This window comes from Ambystoma mexicanum, chromosome 7p (genome assembly GCF_040938575.1).
Source record: "Ambystoma mexicanum isolate Mex_15411 chromosome 7p, UKY_AmexF1_1, whole genome shotgun sequence".
Lineage (NCBI taxonomy): Eukaryota > Metazoa > Chordata > Amphibia > Caudata > Ambystomatidae > Ambystoma > Ambystoma mexicanum.
Window position 1 is genome coordinate 672,807,807 of NC_090939.1, and position 20,656 is coordinate 672,828,462.

A 20,656-nucleotide genomic window follows, 5' to 3' on the forward strand; every position below is an offset into this window, starting at 1 on the left:
TCCTAGGAGAGCTCTGAGCTTTTATATTTCTAGGATGTTCAGGGTCAGAGTGGACGATCAACTGATTGTGGGATATGCTGGACACCGTTTGGGCCAGGCTATTAGCAAACAGTTCTTGTACAGGTGGATTATCGTCAGTACTGAGTGTTACCGATTGGCGGGTAAGGACCCTCCTGAAGGGTTGCAAGCTCATTTCAGTAGGGGCGTGGCTACTTCCACCGCCCTCCAACGGGGAGTTCCTATTAGGAATATTTGTGAAGCAGCCACATGGGCTTCAATCCACACTTTTGTTAAACATTACTCCTTGGATACGATCCATGGTCAAGATATGGCCTTTGGTAATGCAGTTCTTTATTCTGCCATCTGATTGGGTATTCTTTTCCCTCCTCCATCTTTCTGGTACTGCTTTGGGAGTCTGTCAAAGATGTGGAATACGTTGGAGGACACAATCCATTTGAAGAACAAGTTACTTACTTTTGGAAGAGCATCCAGTCAAAAGAATGTTACCGGTTGGTAAGTAACTTGTTCTTCTGGTGCTTGTATCTGCTTGGATTCACATGCGTCCACCCTTCCTCCCCTATTGGAGTAGAAGGCGCATAGATGTTTTCTGGGTTATCACTGTTTCTGCTTGATCACCTCTGTTCTCACGCTACACTTCATGCAACCTCATGTCAGAAACAAACAATCTGAGGGACCTCGACATGTGAAGGACCATTTGTGCAGTACACGTCACACTACGGATAGTATTACTAAACACATCCTGTTGACTTCCGTTTACAACTTTCGAAAACAAATCTTGTAATACTACGCGACTTCCACTAGATGTCGGACTATGCAGAGCATGTGAATCGAAGCAGATACAAGCAGCAGAAATCCGATTACGGTGAGTAATGTATCCCTGACAACTTGGATTTAAGTGTGTACTTGCGTTCAATTTACACCCGGACTATTCAGGAAATGTAGAATGTACAGTAGTTTCTTCCAGTTTCAACAAACATGTTTTTTCATCCACAGACCTTACTGTGGATTTAGAACAGTGTAGCTAATAAAAATAGCCAAATACTATTCACTGAAGAACAGTGTGTGCTCCGCTATAACTGGCCAGCTAGCTCTCTCATGCAATCTGAAAGGAATGACAATACAGCAACGAGCAACTTTTGAAACCTTTGAATCAACCTTGCCCATAGTTCTTATGACTGGGGAACCTTCTAACATTTAAAAGACCAATTTGTTCCCGCAAGCCTCCCTAAAATGACAACATCCTTGTACCTGACAATTTAATCTCTTGACTAATCCGCCCAGTAAAATAATGAAATGTGAACTCTTAAGTATGTTATGTTATGTTAATGTTAAAGGATATTTGTACCACGCACTATCACCACCGGAGGGGTCCCCTGGCGCTCTGTTGGCTCTGAAAAAGGGAAGGGTGAGGGGTGAGCTAGTGGGAATATGCTGGAAAAGTGCAAGAGAGCAGTGATGTGCTGTTGGCGGCCTAAGTCCGGCAAATCTGTTAGCTGGGCTGGGGGTGGGGTGGGTTTACGGTCGGTAGTTGTTGTATGCTGTTGTGCGAGTCTGTGTGGTTTGCTTTGTTGTTGCAGTGTAGTGAAGTTTGTGCGGATTGTGTTGTAGGGTAGTGGTTGTGTTTGGTTAGAGTTTGAGAGGTGTATGCAGAGGGGTGAAATTGTTAGTGGATTGGTTAAATGGCATTACTGTCTCGAAGTGAGGCGCTAAATTTCCGTATACTCTCCAGGTGGGGTGCGGGAGTATCTCTGTGTGTCCGTCTTGAACTGGGGCCGTCTGATACTCTGTCCCATTCACACATAGCAGCCACTCACATTCATAACCTTGCCCGAGTTTGTCCTCGGCCCCCTACGTGACACCTGTCTGTATCCGGTATCTGCAATGCAGCACTTTTATTGGTGAATGATACCCTACACACCACTTCCTATTGCATCTTTTCCATTCTTTACTGTGGTGAAGGGACCACCTTGACTCTGCCACAGCTACCTGTGTATGGTATCCCAAGGTCTATAGGAGCAATAGTGTGCAGTAAAAGCATATCCCTGGGCATAGATCAATCCCTTTGGGAAAATAAAACCAGCAAAATCTACATGCCCCATAATTTCTCTCTTGAACAAAACCAATACCGGTCTGTATCCAGGAAGTGGAAATATGGGTCCAGGATAGACAATACAAAAGACCTAGTCACATCACCTAGGCCAGACAGAAGGTAGGAAACTATTTCCATGGGCCAGATAGCCGAAACCATGTTAACAAACCAACAAGAAAGGTACCACATCTCCCATCATCTCTTATTCCCAACAGAGGTAAACCCTGACCGGTCTAACAAAATGCACTTACAGATTTGGAATCGTGAACATTATGAGGAAGACCGGGGTAACCCACAGAATTGTTTTCCACCCCTCCCGAAGGCTTAGTGAACACACACCCCTCTCCCATGGGATATCCAGAGTGGCAGCAGGAAGCTCAGTCCTCACCCTTACCCAGTTATTGGACACACAACCAGAGCTCCAATTCCTTCCCATGCTACCAGGAACACTGCATAGAGGAAATAACACAGGTCTCCCTCATAATTGCCAGCACAAGGGAGACGGAATCGCTTCCAGCCATTCCCTCCATTAAAAGCAAGGCAAAGGATACCAGCACTTGGAGTATGTCAAATAAATGCAAATACAAAAATACCAAACAAAGGAAAAACATTTTTTCCAAACCCCCACCCCATATGAGTAATGCTCAATACAAACTATAACCGAAAAAGTGATGGGTAGAAGGTTTTAAATAAAACTGAAATACTGGCACTGCTCTGGGCAACCTTCCATACCACCATTTAATAGCATGTCTGCACCATTGCAGAAGCGGTCCAGCCATATGGAAATCAGTCAGGTACTGCCACCAGCAGCCCAACCCAAACTGCCTGGCCAGGTCCCCTCTGCACGGAAATGCAAGCCACCCCAATCATGTTTCGGCCTTGTTGATTAATTCTAAACCTTCCAGCCATCACCTCTTTTGTTTTGCTATGTCGCCCTGAGTGGGACGGGTATGTTCAGAAGTGAGTCCTGTGCCGGCTGAGCTTAGAGGCCCAAGCTGCTCCTCAATGATGAGTCCCAAAGAGGCTGAAACGTGTCTGGGGTTGCTTGTGGTCTCGTGCAGAAGGGATGTGACCTAGCAGTTCGGGCTGGACTGCCCATTCTGCGATGGGACCAAGCCTGATTTGAATATGGTCTTTCCCCTTTTGTATTGGCTTGGCAGGCGAAGAACGATGGTCTGGGGGGGTTGCCCAGATCAATGTCATCTCCCACGGCCCCCCTCCACTCCCCTTGCCTTTCAGCTGCAAGCTAGTCAGGCCAAGCACTATAGAAGGGCGAGCTCCGAAGAGTTGAAGGGAGGTTTGTGGTACAGAGGAGCTGTGGTGTGGTGTAGAGGAGAAGGAAGATTGCTGGAGCAGAGAGGAAGATGGGCTGACTGTAAGAACTGAAGTGGAAGTGCAGATTGTTGGACCCAGAGAGGAGAATGACATTGGTGGGTGGATTATAAGACTTACAATGTACTGGAATGGTGAATTATAACTCATGGAGAAGAGAGGCTGATTGTAAGACCCAGATAGAAGAGACTGAATGTAAAAACTGGAGACCTGGGAGGCTGATTGCATGAGAGAAGAAATACCCAAAAGGAAGGAGACCAAAGGACAGGTGACTAGAGACCTGTCCGAAGCCCTAGACTTGAAAAGACAGAGGAAGCAAAGTTCAGGGAAAGGTGGAGAATTGTGAAGACAAGGCTCTGAGCAAGGGGAAGGCAGAGCAGGAAAGGGCATGCGCCCTGAATAGAGAGGAGGTAGTTCCCAGAGGCAGCAGAGAATGAAAAGGTAGAGACCCTGGTCTCTGAGACGAGGAGGAGAATGTGAAGCCAGTAAAACGTCCAGTGGAAACTGACCCAGGAAAGAAGAACATAGTGTCCTTGTGTAGTTTCGCCGTAAATGAGTCGTATTGAACATACTATCTTTCTCATTTGTTGTAACTTGTGACATTACCCACCAGCAAACACCTGGCGCTTTTAAATAACAACAGTTTGAACGTCGCACAGTTAAAGAAAATAACAATAAATAGCTACCAAGACCCTAAGATTTTCAGAAAAACATGACCCTGCTGATAAGTTCATACACTTAGCTTTAGCGTCACCTTTCCGTGCCCTTTTAGATCTGCTGGAGCCTTTTGGATGATGATTAACTCCTCTCATGTTGCATATTTATTGGAGAGTACAGGGATAATCAAACGTCCCTTTATGCATCACATAATGTAATATCCCCTCCCTCTCTTCAGCTTACCACAAAATCATCATCCCTGTGCCACTGCTCTCCCAGTTTACCGGATCTCTTCACAGGCAATCTAAATTTATCCTCCATGTTTTGAGCCTGTCGGGTGTAACTTGGCCCTCTGCAGATTGCTTCATGGTGGTCTGTGGCAGATGAGGCCAGGATGCACAGATTGTCCCAGGATGAATACATTGGCCATTCTTAAAGCATGCTCATACTGTGACCTTTTCATCTTCATGTGATGCATCAAAACACTCGTAGAAGTTGGCAGATTCAGTCTGACTTTTCCCTGCCTGTACGGTTCACTGTGATTTTAACGAAAACTGTAACATCTAAAACTTTTTGAACAAACCCTTAATTACTGCAAAAAATACAGAATGTTTTTATTTGGGGGGGCTCCCCCCTGAGTCCCCGTTTCACTGTAACCCCACCCGTTTTCATCCCTTACCCCAACCCTATATATAACCCTATAGGGCATGCCTCTTTACCATGAGGTTAATGTCCCCGATGTTTTTTTAAAAATCTTTTGGTCTCTTGCATCTGTGTGTGGTTGATAATATTGAGACCTTCCCGACCAGAAATGGGCATACGCTGTTACATACTGTGAGCTTCTTCCCATCGTTGTGCTCGATTGGATAAGGGCTCTGCCCATTAATTGCCAAGCCTTCACGCCCGCCATGTGCAGATCATCTTTGATGTAGTTCGCTTCAATTCAGTGATGTGCCTGCTTCTCTTCCACTCTACCATGACTCCTTGAACCTAGTTGTGGCCTACCTTTGTAGATTTAAAGGCCCAAATAGACTCACTCAGAGACGAGGGTAAATTAGCACTCCTCCTCCTTCTCCTACTAGACCTCTCAGCCGCCTTTGACCTGGTGGACCACAGAGTCCTGTGTAATCACCTGGACTCTGCGGCTCACTTTTCAGGGGAGGCTATAGTCTGGATACCGTCATTCCTTAGTGACAGGACTATGAGGGTGTTCTCCCCCTCAGCGGCAGCAGACCGGATACCCATCACTTGTGGAGTGCCCCAGGGATCTTGTGTCTCGCCAACACTCTACAATATCTTCACCAAGCCTCTCTTTGACGATCTTGACAATCTGGGTATCACCTATACCAATTACGCAGATGATACCCAGATTCTCCTACCACTTACCGGGGATTATGTGGAAGATCTGGCTGCTGTGAACAGAGTCTATAGCATCGTTCAGGCATGGATGGCCAACCATGGCCTATGCCTGACCGATGATAAAACGGAGCTTATCATCATGGGTACCACAGCTTGCATCGCTAAACTCAACCCTAATTATTCAGCATTCGTCATCGATGGGAACACCATCAAGGTCGCCAGAGAAGTAAAACCATCTCGATTCGACCTTATCCTTTACCAAGCAGGTAAACTCATTGGCCTCATCCACGGCCTATACATGTAAATTAATTTGAGCCGGGAAACAATTCCTATCAGATGACAGTTGCCTGATGTTATCCAGAGCCCTTATCCTCTCAAAATTAGATTATTGTAATTCCCTCTACATAGGGGCTTCTAAACAAACCATCTACAGAATACAAGTGCTCCAAAATAATGCACTTAGAACGTCCCTAAGTATTCCCAGAAGAGTAAATATTTCTGAAATAAGAAGGAAACATAAATGGCTCTCTACCCAAGAAAAAATCAACCTCAAATCTGCCTTCCTCATCCACAAATGCTTAAACAACAAAGCCCCTAGCTACTTAACAGAACAATTTATTAGAAAGGATTCTACTAGACCAACAAGAATAACCAGCCCCAACTGCCTTCTAGTGCCCAGATTTAAACTGTCCACTATTGGAGGGTCCAGCTTCCCAGTTAGGGCAGCTCAATTGTGGAACTCCCTACCTCACGCTCTTAGATCTGACCTAAAGTTCAACAAATTCAGAAAGAACACAATAAAATGGCTCACTGAGAATGCTATGTAACCCTCATTCTCCCCACACACCTACCGCATGTATTGTACCTGATATAGATTTGCTATCTTGTTACGTCAGCCTGCTGACTTGTTGTCAGCATACCGCTTGTACTTGTACTCTATTGCCTAACCCTCATCCTGTGGAGCCAAGAAAACTGTTCTACCATGTTCTGTAAACTTGTAACTTCTGTAAACTTGTAACGTCTGTTGCTAAGTTGTAAGCCCTTTTGTCAGATGCGCCCTGTGGGTCCAGCGCGCACAATAAATAAACAAACAAACATTTGTTGTAGGCTCAACACCCCTCTTCTGTACAAAACAATACCTCTTCAGTCTCCAATGCAGTCTCCAATGCCCACAAGTGTGCTGTCATGTCTTGTTGTATGGTGGTATTATCAAGTACAGTATTTTACAGTCTAAAGACAATTTATGATGCGCCACTGCTTTCCTAAGCGTACTGTGGCCTATTAGCATGCCACATTTCCCTGTGATGACTGAGCCCAGTAGATCACAGAATGTCGGTGAAGTTTGTGTGAAGTGCAGCCATCTTGTGTATCTTTTTTGATCCTGCCATGTACAGTGGTGCAGTGGGTTTAAACGGTTCGGAGCAATGCATCATCTTTTCTTGTTGTAACTGATCTCCACCAGAACAAGGAGAAAACCATTCACACAGTCTAGTGTGGTAAAAGAGAGATTCCACAAGCCAGATATTGTACATTCAACGTCCCAAGCATTTGTCTTGTACAGGTTATCACATTCTTACCAAAGCTGAACTGGTTTCAATGCCTATTTGCTGCATACTGGAGAAAAAACATTATTTTTGTCCAACTGCATTAGTTACTGTCCCAGAACGGCAAAAGCACCTAAGCCCCTCCTGAACTATGTATAGCCATGCAATATGCAGGGCAACAGCCACTTTTATTTGCAATGTCTGTCAGGTTTTACACCCTGAATGCCATTTACAGAGGTGATGTCCAGGTTGGTTTGTCACTTGCAACATGCTAACCTTGCTTACTTGCTTGTACCCTATCGACCCCTTTCTGTTGCTGTGGCTGGATGTGCCATTTATCAATGCCTAGGTGCATCATAGTTAATATGGCCCAGAAGTGTGCATTAAAGGGTGTCTACATGGGATTGGTTGGTCGTTGCTAGGCTACCAAGTGATCGTTTTTTTTCCTCTCCTGAGTTTTCCCTCCTATTTGACGTGATGAACCAATTATCCGGTCCTATTCTTTTCGCTTGGGATAATGAAACTATGGTAATCTGAGTGGGTCACTTGCTGTAGATTATGTTGTTTGACAATTGTTTGTATGCTTGGTGGTGCGAAAAATCGTATCTATGTAGCAGGCTAATGATCAAAATATTAGTTGCAAATTGAGCTCCTTGCATGTTTGTTGTCAATACAAACCTTTTCATTCTATCACTCTGTTTCAGGTGCTACAGAATATTTTAGAAACTGAAAACGAATATTTCAAGGAAATCCAGACAATGCTTACAAGTTACTTACGGCCTTTACAAGTTAGTGAAAAGTAAGTTTGTGATGTGAATGAGCCATTGTTGAAATTTTACTGTGTATGATATTTGTAGTCTGTGACATGCTCTTTCGTCAGCAGGCTAGTGTGAGGGGCTAAGTACTGCCTTATCAATTACCTTTGCTTGCACAGGACAGGTTTAACCAAGAGCTAAACTGGTTCTGTTATGTTTTATTCTAGATTAAACTCCACAAACACGTCATACTTACTTGGAAACTTAGAGGACATCTTGTCTTTCCAACAGACGTTAGTCCAATCTTTGGAAGAATGCACTAAGTAAGTATGGATAAATATTTGCATTTCAGTTGTTAAGAGGCGTTTCCATTTTTGTTTGCAAAATCTATGAATGGCTTTACTTTACTTTAATACATTTCTAACACGCACCAGGATACCTGAAGGCTTATCGGCGCACATGAAACATAGGGAACCAAGCATTGACAATGGTACAATCTTGCAAATAGATCTCTGATTATTCCTTCGGACAATTCGTTATTGAGGAGTCTAATAGAAAAGCATAGTCTTTCATTTCTTTTTAAAGGAATCCACCGACTCTGTTTCCCTTACGTCTTGTGGTATAGCATTCCATGCTATGGGTGTAGCCATGCTGAAGGCTCCCTTAAGTGTTTTGCTAGTTTTAGATATCAGTGTTTCCACTAGATGGGTGTTGCTGGATCTCAGCTTCCTCTGCTTGTGTTTCTCTACCACCCCTTTGCAGAGGTAGGTTTGGATACTGCATGCACGACATTTATGAACTATTAGAATCCATCTAAATTGAATTCTAGCTCGAACTGGCAGCCAGTGCAGGCTTCTCCTATGTTCAGATACATGGTCTCTCTATTTGAGACCTTTGACTATGCTCACTGCGATATTTTGTATAACTTGTAGTCGATTCATTTCTGTTTGTGTGGTCCCTATAAGTAAACTACAGCAGTAGTCTATCTTAGTGTCGATTATGGCTCTGGCTATTGTTTCCGCATTTTTTTGTGATACTAGAGGCCGAAGATGTGTCAAAAGCTTGAGATAGTACGTGAAGGAGGATGGGAGGTTGTTAACTTGGGGTTTTATTGATAAGGTTTGATCCAACGTTATACTCCGAGTTTTGACCTTCTTTAGGGTATCAATGTAACAGTCTGCAATTTTAAAGCTATTAAATGCGGTTCCTAATTTGGCCAGTTTACTGATTGTTCCCACCACTATTAGCTCCGTCTTATCATTATTCAGTGCTAAACCGTTGTTCACCATCCATATCTGGATTGTGTCATGAATCTTATTCATTTCTACTTCATCCGTGCTGTGTATTCCTGTTAGTGGGATGACGCATTGTGTGTCGTCGGCATAGTTGGAAACATGACGCCCTTGGATTCCAGCATATCAAAGAATGGCACCATAAAGATGTTGTACATGCACGGAGATGAACATGCATCCTGCGGTACTCCATAAGCTAATTTGACTGGTTCCGACTCTGCCTCTGCACTAGTCACCCTACCCTGCCTGTCACTTAGGAAAGATAAAATCCACTGTACCCCTTAAGCCAAGATTGCACCAGGTCGAATGCCGCCAAAAGATCAAGAATCGGCAATGAAATGTGTCCTACATCCATTGCTTCCAATAATTTGGATTTCAGATTAAGAAGAGCTGTCTCTGTGCCATGGTGTTTTCTATAGCCAATTGATGTTTATTCAGTATATTATGATTATTAAGATATACAGAGTTTTGATTGTAGGCAACCCTGTCTAGAATTTTAAGAAGAAATGCTGTATTTGTAATTGGTCTGTAATTCATCAGGGATAAGGGGCATAAGGTAGGTTTTTTCAGGAGTGGTATTATCCATGCTAACGGCTAAGTCAGTCCATTTTTTGCTGTTTACATAAGCTACTTGTTCCACTAGCCAGATCGATGAGGTCCAGACTGACCTTTACTAGAAATGTATTTTATCTGCCAAATGCTCATGTTACTCTTTATTAGTACAGGTGGGCCAAAATATTTGTGCTTCGTTGATTTCCAAAGTACTTCTAATAAGTATGCGATTTAGTAAAAGTGCTCTGGATTGTGAGTGAGTGAACATATATTTTTCTTTTAGTGGAAAAGAATCTTCATAAATCATGCCTGCTGCTTGTATTGATTTTGAGATTGTTTGGATACATGCTCCCTGATAGAAAGCAATGTGAGAAAGCTGCTCTTTTCCTGAAGAAATACAATTTTGACACTAAGCCTCTGTATTGCTCGTCCAGAGTGCACGGACAGTCATTAATCACCAGCGCAATTGCAGAGCCAATACTTTAAACGCAGGTAGACGACACAATGACTTAAGACGACACGCACGCTTAGAAAGTAATGAGCATTTATACGGCTATTTATTCAAAGCTTGGAAGCAACAAGTGATAACACAGAAATAAATCACAGAAAAGACAGAGAATTCAAAAGAAAATACATCACCGTGGGCGTAACTGAATCCCTCATCTCGCCAGAAGCGGCTGGAAGATCCCGATAACAGCCAGGCCGAGAGCACAACAGCCCACAGGTATGCCGGACAAAAGGCGTCCCCCTTCTGACTGAGGTCTTTGTACTTGTCCCGTCTAACCGTTGAGGGGTTCTGCATATATGCACTCCTCAAAAAGGGGTGGTAATTTCTCGAACCTTCTGGCAATGCACTTGCGCATTGATGGGTAACCATTGGTTGCCAGCTGGGTCAACCGACAGTAACCTCAAAGAGCAAAGCGCTTCCCTCTCCTAAGAACAAACGCCACGGAAAACAGTCCCATAACTCATAACAAGACATAACAAAACCAGCTTTCCCAGCAGAATGACCTTGACTGCATACCAGGTTTGGAAAGCATGTTTTCTTCAGCAAAGTAAATTCAGCTCTCAGCAAGGTAAGTACAGCTTTTCACTGAGGCATGGAGTAAATATCCATTATGGCTCTGAGTGGTGTCCAGTCAATTGGTCGACAGCAAACTGGTCGACAGGACATTTGGTCGACACCATTTGGTCGAATGGTAAATGGTCGATTTTTTTTTTTTTTTTATATATATATATGTGTTTTGTGGGTTTTCGTGTGTCGAAAAAAAAAAATAGAAAAAAAGGGGGTTGGGGGGGGGACCCCCCCAAAAAAAAAAAAAAAAAGTGTAAAAAAAAAAAAAAAAAAAATTCGACCATTTGGCATTCGACCAAATGGTGTCGACCAATTGTCCTGTCGACCAAATTTTTTCGACCAATTGACTGGGAACCGCTCTGAGTGCCCCCAGAATACACTGCGCACCAGCGCCATGTTTTAGCTCAAGCATAACAGTCTCCAGTTTTTTTTCTGCACAATACCTTTCTACCACTTGTGGGGAAGCTATTGGAAAAGTGCCAGATTGAAACACACTTTGACGGCAATCAATGTCTACCCCTCTGTAGGCCATGATTATTTAATCTTTACATGAAATGGGGGGCCTCAACAGCCCATTTGCATGTGCAGTGTGCTCTTGGCGGCAGGTGCAAGGGTCGCTTTTCCCTTTAGTCTTTTGGACATTGTGTCTGGTTCGATCTGGTGAACTATCCGATCCTAGTAAAAATTTTAGAATGAATAGTAGGTATGAGCAGTACTAATCCTTTGATAATTGATAACTTAAAATCTCAGCACATTCTTTTAGTAACACTGCCCCCAAACTAACTTATGGGAAACCCCATGATGTAATTGTTTAGAATCTATTGATGCTTATGACCGATGTCAAATAAAGGTTTGCTGAATCCGATATCCTGATTTTGCTCTGCGATGGACATTATTCTGAATATCTTAAATGACAAAAAGGCTTAATAAAAAACACACATGAAAATGTAGTAGTAATATTTGTCTCTTGTATGTTATTAAGGAGATCCTCCCTTTCCAAAAATGTTGAGAACATATAACCATGGACTTTGCCAGGAAGAGGTTCAGAGCAGACATCATGCAGTGTACAGCAGTGAATGAGACCTGTCGAAAGCAGGTGTGCAGTTCTGCGGTTTTGAGGGCAGAGAAACGGTGCTTCTTGACGCTCCAAGAGATGAGATGTAGAAACGTAGAGTGGTGCATGCCTCGAACACTGAGTCGGAGGGTGTAGAGATGGAGAGTGCCGTGCAGACACGTACCGTCCTGTGTTGGGTACTGGATACAACTCTACGGTTCCAGTTGTACCTATATGCTATTGCATCCATCTACCCACGGAGGCAGCTAACATTACCTGAAATGAGCTTCATTAGCTCTGTGACAAGGTGCAACGCCTCCAAGCTTGAACACCGAAAACGCTGGATACGGCGTAAGGCGCACCAGTTTTTATTGGTTTTATTGCGCAAGCTGCGGGGTGGGGGGGTTGCTCCAGCTAACGTTAATCACATTGGTGCCGGAGTATGGCACAGGGCACTTGGTTGCTGCCCATTGCCGTTCTTCCTTGTAGTATTGGCAGCTTTGAGGAGTTCAGAGGAGTGGTGTGGCGGAGTGCAAGAGGCTGTAACTCCCATAGTGCAGAGGTGTTAACGGGATCAGAAAATAAAAACGAATGCCCCTCATTAAACAAATCCACCTAGCTCTGATAAGCAAGTGTTAGGGAGAATTCTCTGTTTAGGCTGAATTTCCCTACCTAGTGAGTCCCCCAGCAGCTTTGCTGGATTTCTGGGGTTTCTTTGTTTCTCCTGCCAAGAGTGAGACTCTCTTACCCTCACTCTTGGACATGTTGAAGTGTTTTTTCTTGGTTAAACCTTGTGTTGAATGGGCTATGGGGTCTTTTACTCCATAGGGCCTCATGTATTTTTGTGATGTGGGTTACACAGCACCCTCTGTGCCGTGACCCAGGGGTGTCCTAGGGACTCCCCAACATAGACTCCATACCCTGGGACTGACTACTGTCTCCCAGGGCATGTAAAGTCACCAAAGACTTTGCTAGTCTTGAATCCTGAACAGAACCAGTACAAACCATCATATTGTGGACGTACTGGCTGGGGCAATTCGATTGCCCCAGGGTCTGTTAGTCGAGGGGGCACGTCTCCGTCCCCCCTGATCGAGTTTTGGCTGGTGGCAGTGGAAACTACTTTTTATATTCGACCGCGAATATTTCCCTATGGGATTTCCCATTGTTTTAGGCTAACACATTTAATTATTTATTTACGGTAGCCTTAAACATACCGCCGGTTTATATATTTATTATTATAACTCCGGTTGGGACTTTTTGCCAAAACTTGATTCTAAAATGGCGTTGGCGTTCGCCTCTGTAACTCTGACCCAAAGTGGAGCCCTTTGTTCCACTTTTGGCGGGCTTCTCCACAGAAGCCCTCCAAAGTGGTGCCACTCTGTCTGAGGTACTTAGGAGGGGTGGAGGGGGATTTAGGCACCCTGGACTGAGTTACCTTGGTAACTCAAGTCGCACTCCGTCCTGATTGGCCCAAGTGGTGAGCCGGCCGTCTCACCACTTAGCATGTTTGAGTGACAGCTAGGCTGGGTGAATGGGGGTTTGCTGCATAAAAGCAGGGCTTTGGGGACTGGAACTTCAGAAGTCGCCACAGGACCAAGAATCCGACGAGGGAAGAGCTGAGCCGACCTGCTTCGACGACACCACCCGGTGGAGCCCTGCTGAACCGTCTCACCACTTTTCCCGACGACCGAGGAGAACTCTTAACGGAGTGGCTCCTTCCCTTGACTGGTGGGGACAACCAGTTTTTACCTTCTTTTCGCTTCTCGAGGTATCTCGTGGCCGCCTTGCCCGTGCCAAGCACCCCGGCAACCGCAATACCACATTTTTAACCCTAACCGCGAAAGTCGGTACAACCCTTTAACCGGAGGACTCCGCGGTTGGTTTCTTCCCGGGCAGTGCAACGACCTTCTTCTTCTGCTCTTCAGCGAGAACTTCTTCTCCCCTGACCGACGTCGAGCCTTGCTGCCACTGCCTGGAACAACTGCCACCGCTGGAGGACCCTTTCCGCTTAAGGTACCGTGTTCCGCCTGGCTTCCCTTGCCACCGACTGTACGGGGTAGATTTAGCCCCCGGCTTCCGAACCTGGGAGTGCCTGGAACACCCTGGCTAAACTTTCTAAGCCACTCTAAACTCTTTCTAACTCTTTGCAAGACTTTGAATCCCTAATAACAGTGTGATCTTGGGCACATTTTCGCTCCGGCTACTCTAAGAGTGGGCCCTGCCTAGTGACTTTTGCTCACCTGTGACTTTGTGCTTCTTTGAGCCTATTGCAAGTGTTCTGGACCTTAGAGTGGTGTGTTTAACCCATTTCTGTTTCTTTTTTATCCCTTCCTTGAACCTACTAGAGTGTCATCTAACGTTAAGCGCTCACCTCTGTTTTAATTAAGTGGTGTTAACTTAGAGTTGTCTAGATAGGAGTAAGGGTTGAAACTGCTTTCATTATAACTGTGTTTGAAGTGTTTTTACTATATTTTGATAGAGTGATTTCAACTTATGTGTGTAATAAATAAATAACTATATACATTTGAAACCAAGCTCTGGTCAGTGTTTGCTTGTGCTATTGTATTTGAGTACCTATTGTGTATACTTTACATACTGCCTAACTCTTCTTGAGGGGAGTCTGACTGCTCAGCCACAGCTACCAGGTAAATCTGGGTGGTGCGGACTGCTACCAAGTGGGTTTACTGCTATACCTGTAGTCTTAAATCTTTTGCAGTGTTCCCCAAGGGAACTGCACAGGTTTCTGCCTAACAGCAAGTCACATGTGAAGATTGCAGAGAGGAACTGGGGGCTCTTAGGAAAAGAGGCAATTGGTGGCACTGCAATCTCGATTACATACAAGCACTTCATAGTAGGTGCTATAATTCAACAGCATGCCCGTGATTTTAAATAATTACGAGCTATGCAGTGCGGTTAGGGCGGCATGTAAAAAAATACTGAGTGGCTCCAAGCCAAAATCTCTCTTTGGTACTAAGAAGGGGAAGGCCCTCCCAAAACGGGGCAGCAGTTAGGATTATCAACACAAAGTGGAAGAAAAGGGGCCAGCCTGAGGTTGGCCAAGAGAAAATCTCCCTTTTGAAGCCTAAAAGCCCGACCCAAGTGATGGCGACCTCGATAATCGCCACACGTCTTTGGAAGGCATTATGAGTGCCAGTGATTCTTCCCACTTAGACCCAATCGATAATCATTCCCTTTGAAATGTATGCTTGGGTCTCTAAACCTTGAGTCGTTGAGTAAACTACAGCCAACTTATTCACACGACATGATAAATAGTCTACCTGCTACAGATTTGGCTAGATCACCATACTTGGCCAAGAATGTGGCAAGTGTGTACGCCTCATCTCCAGTAAACAATTCAGAATGTTCAACCTCGGACCTCATCGGTGGACGAGGAACTGAAAGATCCAGAATATTGATTTTTAAAAGCTCTTTTTACTATGTGCAATGCCGTGTATAAAGATAAACCCTTAAGGGAAGGGTTGAAGAAATTGGTGGATGTGCTTCTCTCCCAAGATCCTAGCCAAAGTAAAGCTATAAAGAAAGTTGAGATAAACCTGGAAAAAAATGTGGAAGAGCAGCAAGGAGTTTTGAAAGAGATCAAAATTGTGGAGAGCTCTTTTTTGGCTGATAATTCCGATTTTCAATCAGATATTGATGAGTGCACTAGTTTAAAAACGTGTCTGAGAGCAGAGAAAAGGGGAATAACATGCAGATATAAGAAGAAACACCTGACTAAAAAAACATCCCAAGATAGGTTATGAAGTATCACAATTTCTAGCAGCTATTTTCCCAAAAATGGTTGATTGGAAATAGAGCGAGAACCACTTTGAGTTGGTGAATTTACAGACTGAAAAACAGCCCCCATTATCGAAGAGGCCTGAAGCTGAAGACCTGCAAGAGTCCATCATATCAACCCCTCCTTACCAGATAGAGGCCTTGACGGAAAGGGAGGCACCATTTGGGCTATTTAGACCAAAAGCGAATCTCGCAAAGAAAATTAAATTTTTTGACCCAAATGCAACAGAAAACAGTCCTTTTTTAAAATAGATCAAATATATTGGAACTAACACACCAGTCCTCGAAATTGGATACGATTTAATCTAGTGACATTGTTTTAGTTGAAAAACCCAGTACAACCATAGAAGAAAGATGGGCAATCATTCATTTGGTCTCTCCCATTGTATCTGAACTTATATTAGCATGTACAACTGATTTTCTTGACATGGGATCTGTATTTTCAAGAGTGGAGGAGACTAAAGGAAGCAAACAAAAAGATAAACCCCGGCAGATTGCAAACCAAATGGAACAGGAAATAAAAATAATGATTTTGAATTAATGTTCAACAAAATTATAAATGCTCCTAATTTAGAAAGCATCAGCCCTAATGAAGATGTGCTTAGTGATGACAAAATAAGGGGATAAGTAGAGTAACCAAATGTATATCCTGGAACACTAAAGGTTTCAAATCATTTTCGGCTAATCCTATTGGTTTAGTCGACCTTCTAGAAACCCAGGTTTTTGCTGTACAGGAAACCTAGCTATTGCACACATTTTCTCTTGATGAATACCAAATAAGTCAAAGAATTGCAATGCGTAATATACGGGGCAGACTTTTTGGAGGGTTTTTATTGGGGGGGTCAACAATCGGATCACATCATTTGAGTTTAAAATCAAAAACATACAGCAGTATATCCTGCCGGTTTCAATCTCGTAAAAAGTGAGGTGAATACAGCAGCAGATTTATTGTTTTAACACCTATAACCCCCAACACACCTATGTTACATTTTAACGTTGGAGATCAAGAACTGAAGAGAATTATTCGAGAATGGTCTAAAGGAAATCCCAAAGTAGTAGTCGTCATTATGGGAGATTTGAACTTTTAATTGATTAGAAAATTATACAAAGGCATATCTAGTGAGATTAATATTGTCACTAATAGATTGGGTGCATGTGCTATTGACTATCTTGGGGACAAGGAAACTAAGGGGGATTTGTGGGGAAGGCTTATAAACACACTTTGCCTTTTACAGCTGTATGTTGAGAAGAGAGACTACGATCCAGTTCCATATACTTGGACAAATGGTGTTGCTTTTTCATGGCTGGATTATATACTTCTCCCTGATTTAGTGTTTGACTTTATGGGCAACTTGCAAATTATTCCCCCGGTTGCAGGTGACCATGGGGCACTGCAGTTTACATTGGAAGCCACCCAACAACAAAGAAAATCTGCAATAGTTTAGGACATCAATGTTAATAATGCAGGAAATAGAATTTGCAGAACTGAGAGGAACATGGAAAGATTTAACTCCCTATTCCTTAAAGTATTGAGCAAGAGGCCTGACCTAGAGCGCTTTTATGTAGTTACATTTGAAACCTTGATTGTAGCAGTCAAAACACAGGTGGGTAGATTATAGAGAAAATATGCATTGGCTATAAAACGGAACAATGCTTCATATGAAATAAATATCGCTAATATAAAAAAAACTGCTGAAATCTGAATTAAAAGAACATTCGGAAGGAAGAGGAAAATTCCCAACACCAATGAATGATTATAAAGAAATTAAAAACATCCTTCAAAAATTCTGTAAAATGCTAAAAGGCCTTTGCTAGTGGTTGCCAATCGTTTCAAATACACAATTCACTCAGGCATACAGGTTTGTGTGTCTTTTAGAATCTTTATAGAGCTCGATCTCAAGTGAATACAAGGATGCTCGATCTCAAGTGAATACAAGGACAACATAAATGAATCCAATTGTGGAGACAGTATGGCTAGAACATGTAACAAAACTGTACTATACAACCCAAGATACCCCAAAGAATGGGGACTGTTTGATTTATGCTTTGGAAGAAGAACTGTCTACCTCTGTTGCAGACTTAACCCTTCTGATAGAAAGAATAAAACCATCTCATGCCCCAGGTCCGGCTGGCATTTTAAATGTAATAATAACGAAAGATATTGGCAGTTGGGCCATTAGGACTAACAAACTTTTTCAGACCATAGGAACGACTGGTTGTGTCCCCAAAAGTTGGAAGGCATCTATCTTAATCCCCATTTTTTTTAAAAGGGGTCTAGAGATAATCCACAGAATGAGATCAAATGAGATGGTAGATGCTACCTGTAAAATATTAGCCCATTGCTGTTATTTGAAATAAATGCTTGAATAAAAAAAGACAAATTGCTAGGGAACCAACCATCTGGCTTCAGGAAAGGTATGAACACCTTAACTAACCTTTGGCCTCTTTTCTTTTATTTGATCTGTACCAGCTTGAGGACTGGAGATGCTGCCTTGTTTATCTCATTTGTGGATTACAAGGCAGCATTTGATGCAGTAGATCGGGAGTTATTGTGGAGAAAACTAAAAGAATTGAATTTGAAACCTATTATTCTCCATTTTGTCAAAGCTCTTTATTCGCAGACCTCAGTTCAGTTGGGATTAACTCAAGATGGCAGTGCTCCAGTTAAGATTTTGAGGTGTTACTCCCTCTTTAGATAATTGGAGAGTAAATGCAATTTAAAGAAAATTAACAATGTGTTTTCACTTTCACAAACGTACAAATGATGTAACATTCATCCATTGCATATATTAAGCTGCTAACACCTATTTTAAAATCAGATCAATTGCAACTTCAATGTGATTTACTAGACATTAAAGCAATCATTGCTAAAATAAGCACATCGGGGGCACTTGGTCCGGATGGGATAACTAATATAACCTTGAAATCTGATCCTCAAGCTTGATCCATCATTCTACTAACAATCTTCAGTAGAATATTGGAACAAAATACAATTCCTCGGACATGGCAGAACACCATAATCCTATCTATTTATAAGAAAGGCAATAGAGAGGATGCAGAGAATTATAGTCCTATAGCGCTACTTGATGCATTGGGAAAGATCTTTGCTCGGCTGATTCTCCGGGACTTCAAACAATGGGTAAAGACATCTTGCAATTCTGATGTTTCAATCGGGATTTGTTGCTGGCTTGGGAACATCCATTAATTTAAAGATACTAGCCACTATAAAAGGTCAAATTGCAGAGACCAATCAAGCGGCCTACTTTGCGTTTGTAGAATTTAAATAGGCGTTCGATTGTATATCACGGAACGAACTGTGGGCAAAACTTCAACAAGCTAATTGCCCAATCTATCTGCTAAATGTAATTCAACAACTGTACATGAATACCACTGTTCAAATAAAACTAAACAAGGAGGGCTTTCTAACAAAAGAAATCAAAACAAGAAGAGGGTTGAAACAGGGATGCATCCTGTCTTTGTCACGGCCCTCACCCCAGAACCCCACTGGCAAGCCCACTTGCCAGGCGGGATCAGAGCTCGGGTCTCCATTAAGGCCTGGAAGGGCTGGTACCCACTCCCAAGGCTCTCTTGGGGCCAGGCTCATACACTTTGAAGAAAAAGTGTGCAGGGGGACTACTTTTTTTCATTTGGGGCCTTCAGTCAACATGGAGGCACCCACATAGGTTGGTTCCTAGGAACCAAGCTTTGCGGTATAGTGTTTTGGGTGTGGTGGCCTAGGGACTTCTTTACCTGGACTACTTTGTTGAGGTTATTTAAACCACACCCGAATAAGAAAGCATGCTTCGCGTTACTTTGCAGACTGCAACGTGACGCTCACCGTGTCCTGTGATACCCACGAGCCTCAGAGAAGCGAACCTGCTGGCCGCCACCCAGCTGGCACCACTGCGGAGTTCCTCGCACGCTGGAGAAACACTGGGACCTGTAAAGAAGGAAGAAAACAGGTTAGCAAAGGCAAGACAAGGCAGCACTACGCATAGCGCTTACTTACCGCATCGTAGCGCACATCTCGCGCCATCATTTACCGGCGAGGCCCAACTCAGCCAGTTCGCCATGCTGACGCTCCGCACACCTAGGGGACAAAAAAGACATTATTTAACAAAGAAAGGCATGCAAGAATAACCACCCTATACAAAACTGCTGCAATAAAACCTACCTGAGACACCAAACTGGCCCGCACCAGTGAAGTAACTTGGCTGCACACGCCCACAGAAGACAACACGCCCCTGCCAAAAAGGCAGGACGGAGAGCATGCCTAATTCCACAACAAGGTGAGGAGAGGGCCCAGAGGGGCTGAAGTCACACGGGTTGGTGGGAGGATACTTACCTCAGTCGGCCAGTCTTGAACACAGCCCTCCTGTATTTGCAGGCAGAACATCCTCCGCAGACCACATTTGGGAAAACTGGCAAGAAGATACCAGCAACCAACCCGGGCTGAGTGGCGTCCTCGTGGATACCAGATGAGCGTAACAGAACGCGAAGCCTACCATAACTAATCCACCTGGGCGCCATGGAGACATCGGAAATCGACCAATTAGCTCAATTGTTAGGACAACTTCGTGCCGAGGTTCATTCTGCCAGGCAAGAGACTAATGCTCTCTGGAGGGACCTAGTTGTAACCAAGGATTGCACTGAAGAGATCAGTAGGCAGTTCTTGCAATCACAGGCTGGACAGACTCCTCTGCCCGGGAACAATCCATCGGCACAAAACCCCACTTTATCATCCATTACCCCTACTCCAGTACAAATCACGCTACCTGGAACAGTTCCTCTGGCACCACCAGAACGGTTCTCAGGCGACTCAAGGAAGTATGCAGCATTCATAAATCAGTGTCAACTTCACTTTCTTTGTAGGCCTGGAGCATTTCCAAACGACCAAGCTCGGGTAGTTTTTGTTTTGTCATACCTGAGTGGAAGCGCAGCAGACTGGTCGGTGCCGCTGGTGACCCAATGTGATCCTTTGTGACATGACTTTGGGGGGTTCCAGAGAGAAATGGAAAAAAGTTTTGCTCGCCATACTTGAGAACAAGCAGTAGACAACAAACTCTTATCACTCCGACAGGGGAATCAAGACTGGTTAACGTACATTGCCACTTTCAATAGACTGGTTGCT

At 43.7% G+C, this 20,656-nt stretch overlaps 1 protein-coding gene across 5 annotated transcripts in view; it reads left to right on the forward strand.

Moving 5' to 3' along the window:
- Positions 1–20,656, forward strand: part of ARHGEF7 (Rho guanine nucleotide exchange factor 7) — a 1,715,641-nt gene that overhangs the window by 716,111 nt on the left and 978,874 nt on the right. For all 5 annotated transcript variants that reach the window (XM_069636766.1, XM_069636768.1, XM_069636767.1 and 2 more), the window contains 2 exons: positions 7,707–7,801; positions 7,985–8,080. In XM_069636766.1, coding sequence (XP_069492867.1) covers positions 7,707–7,801; positions 7,985–8,080 — 191 coding nt within the window. The remainder of the gene's footprint in view (positions 1–7,706; positions 7,802–7,984; positions 8,081–20,656) is intronic.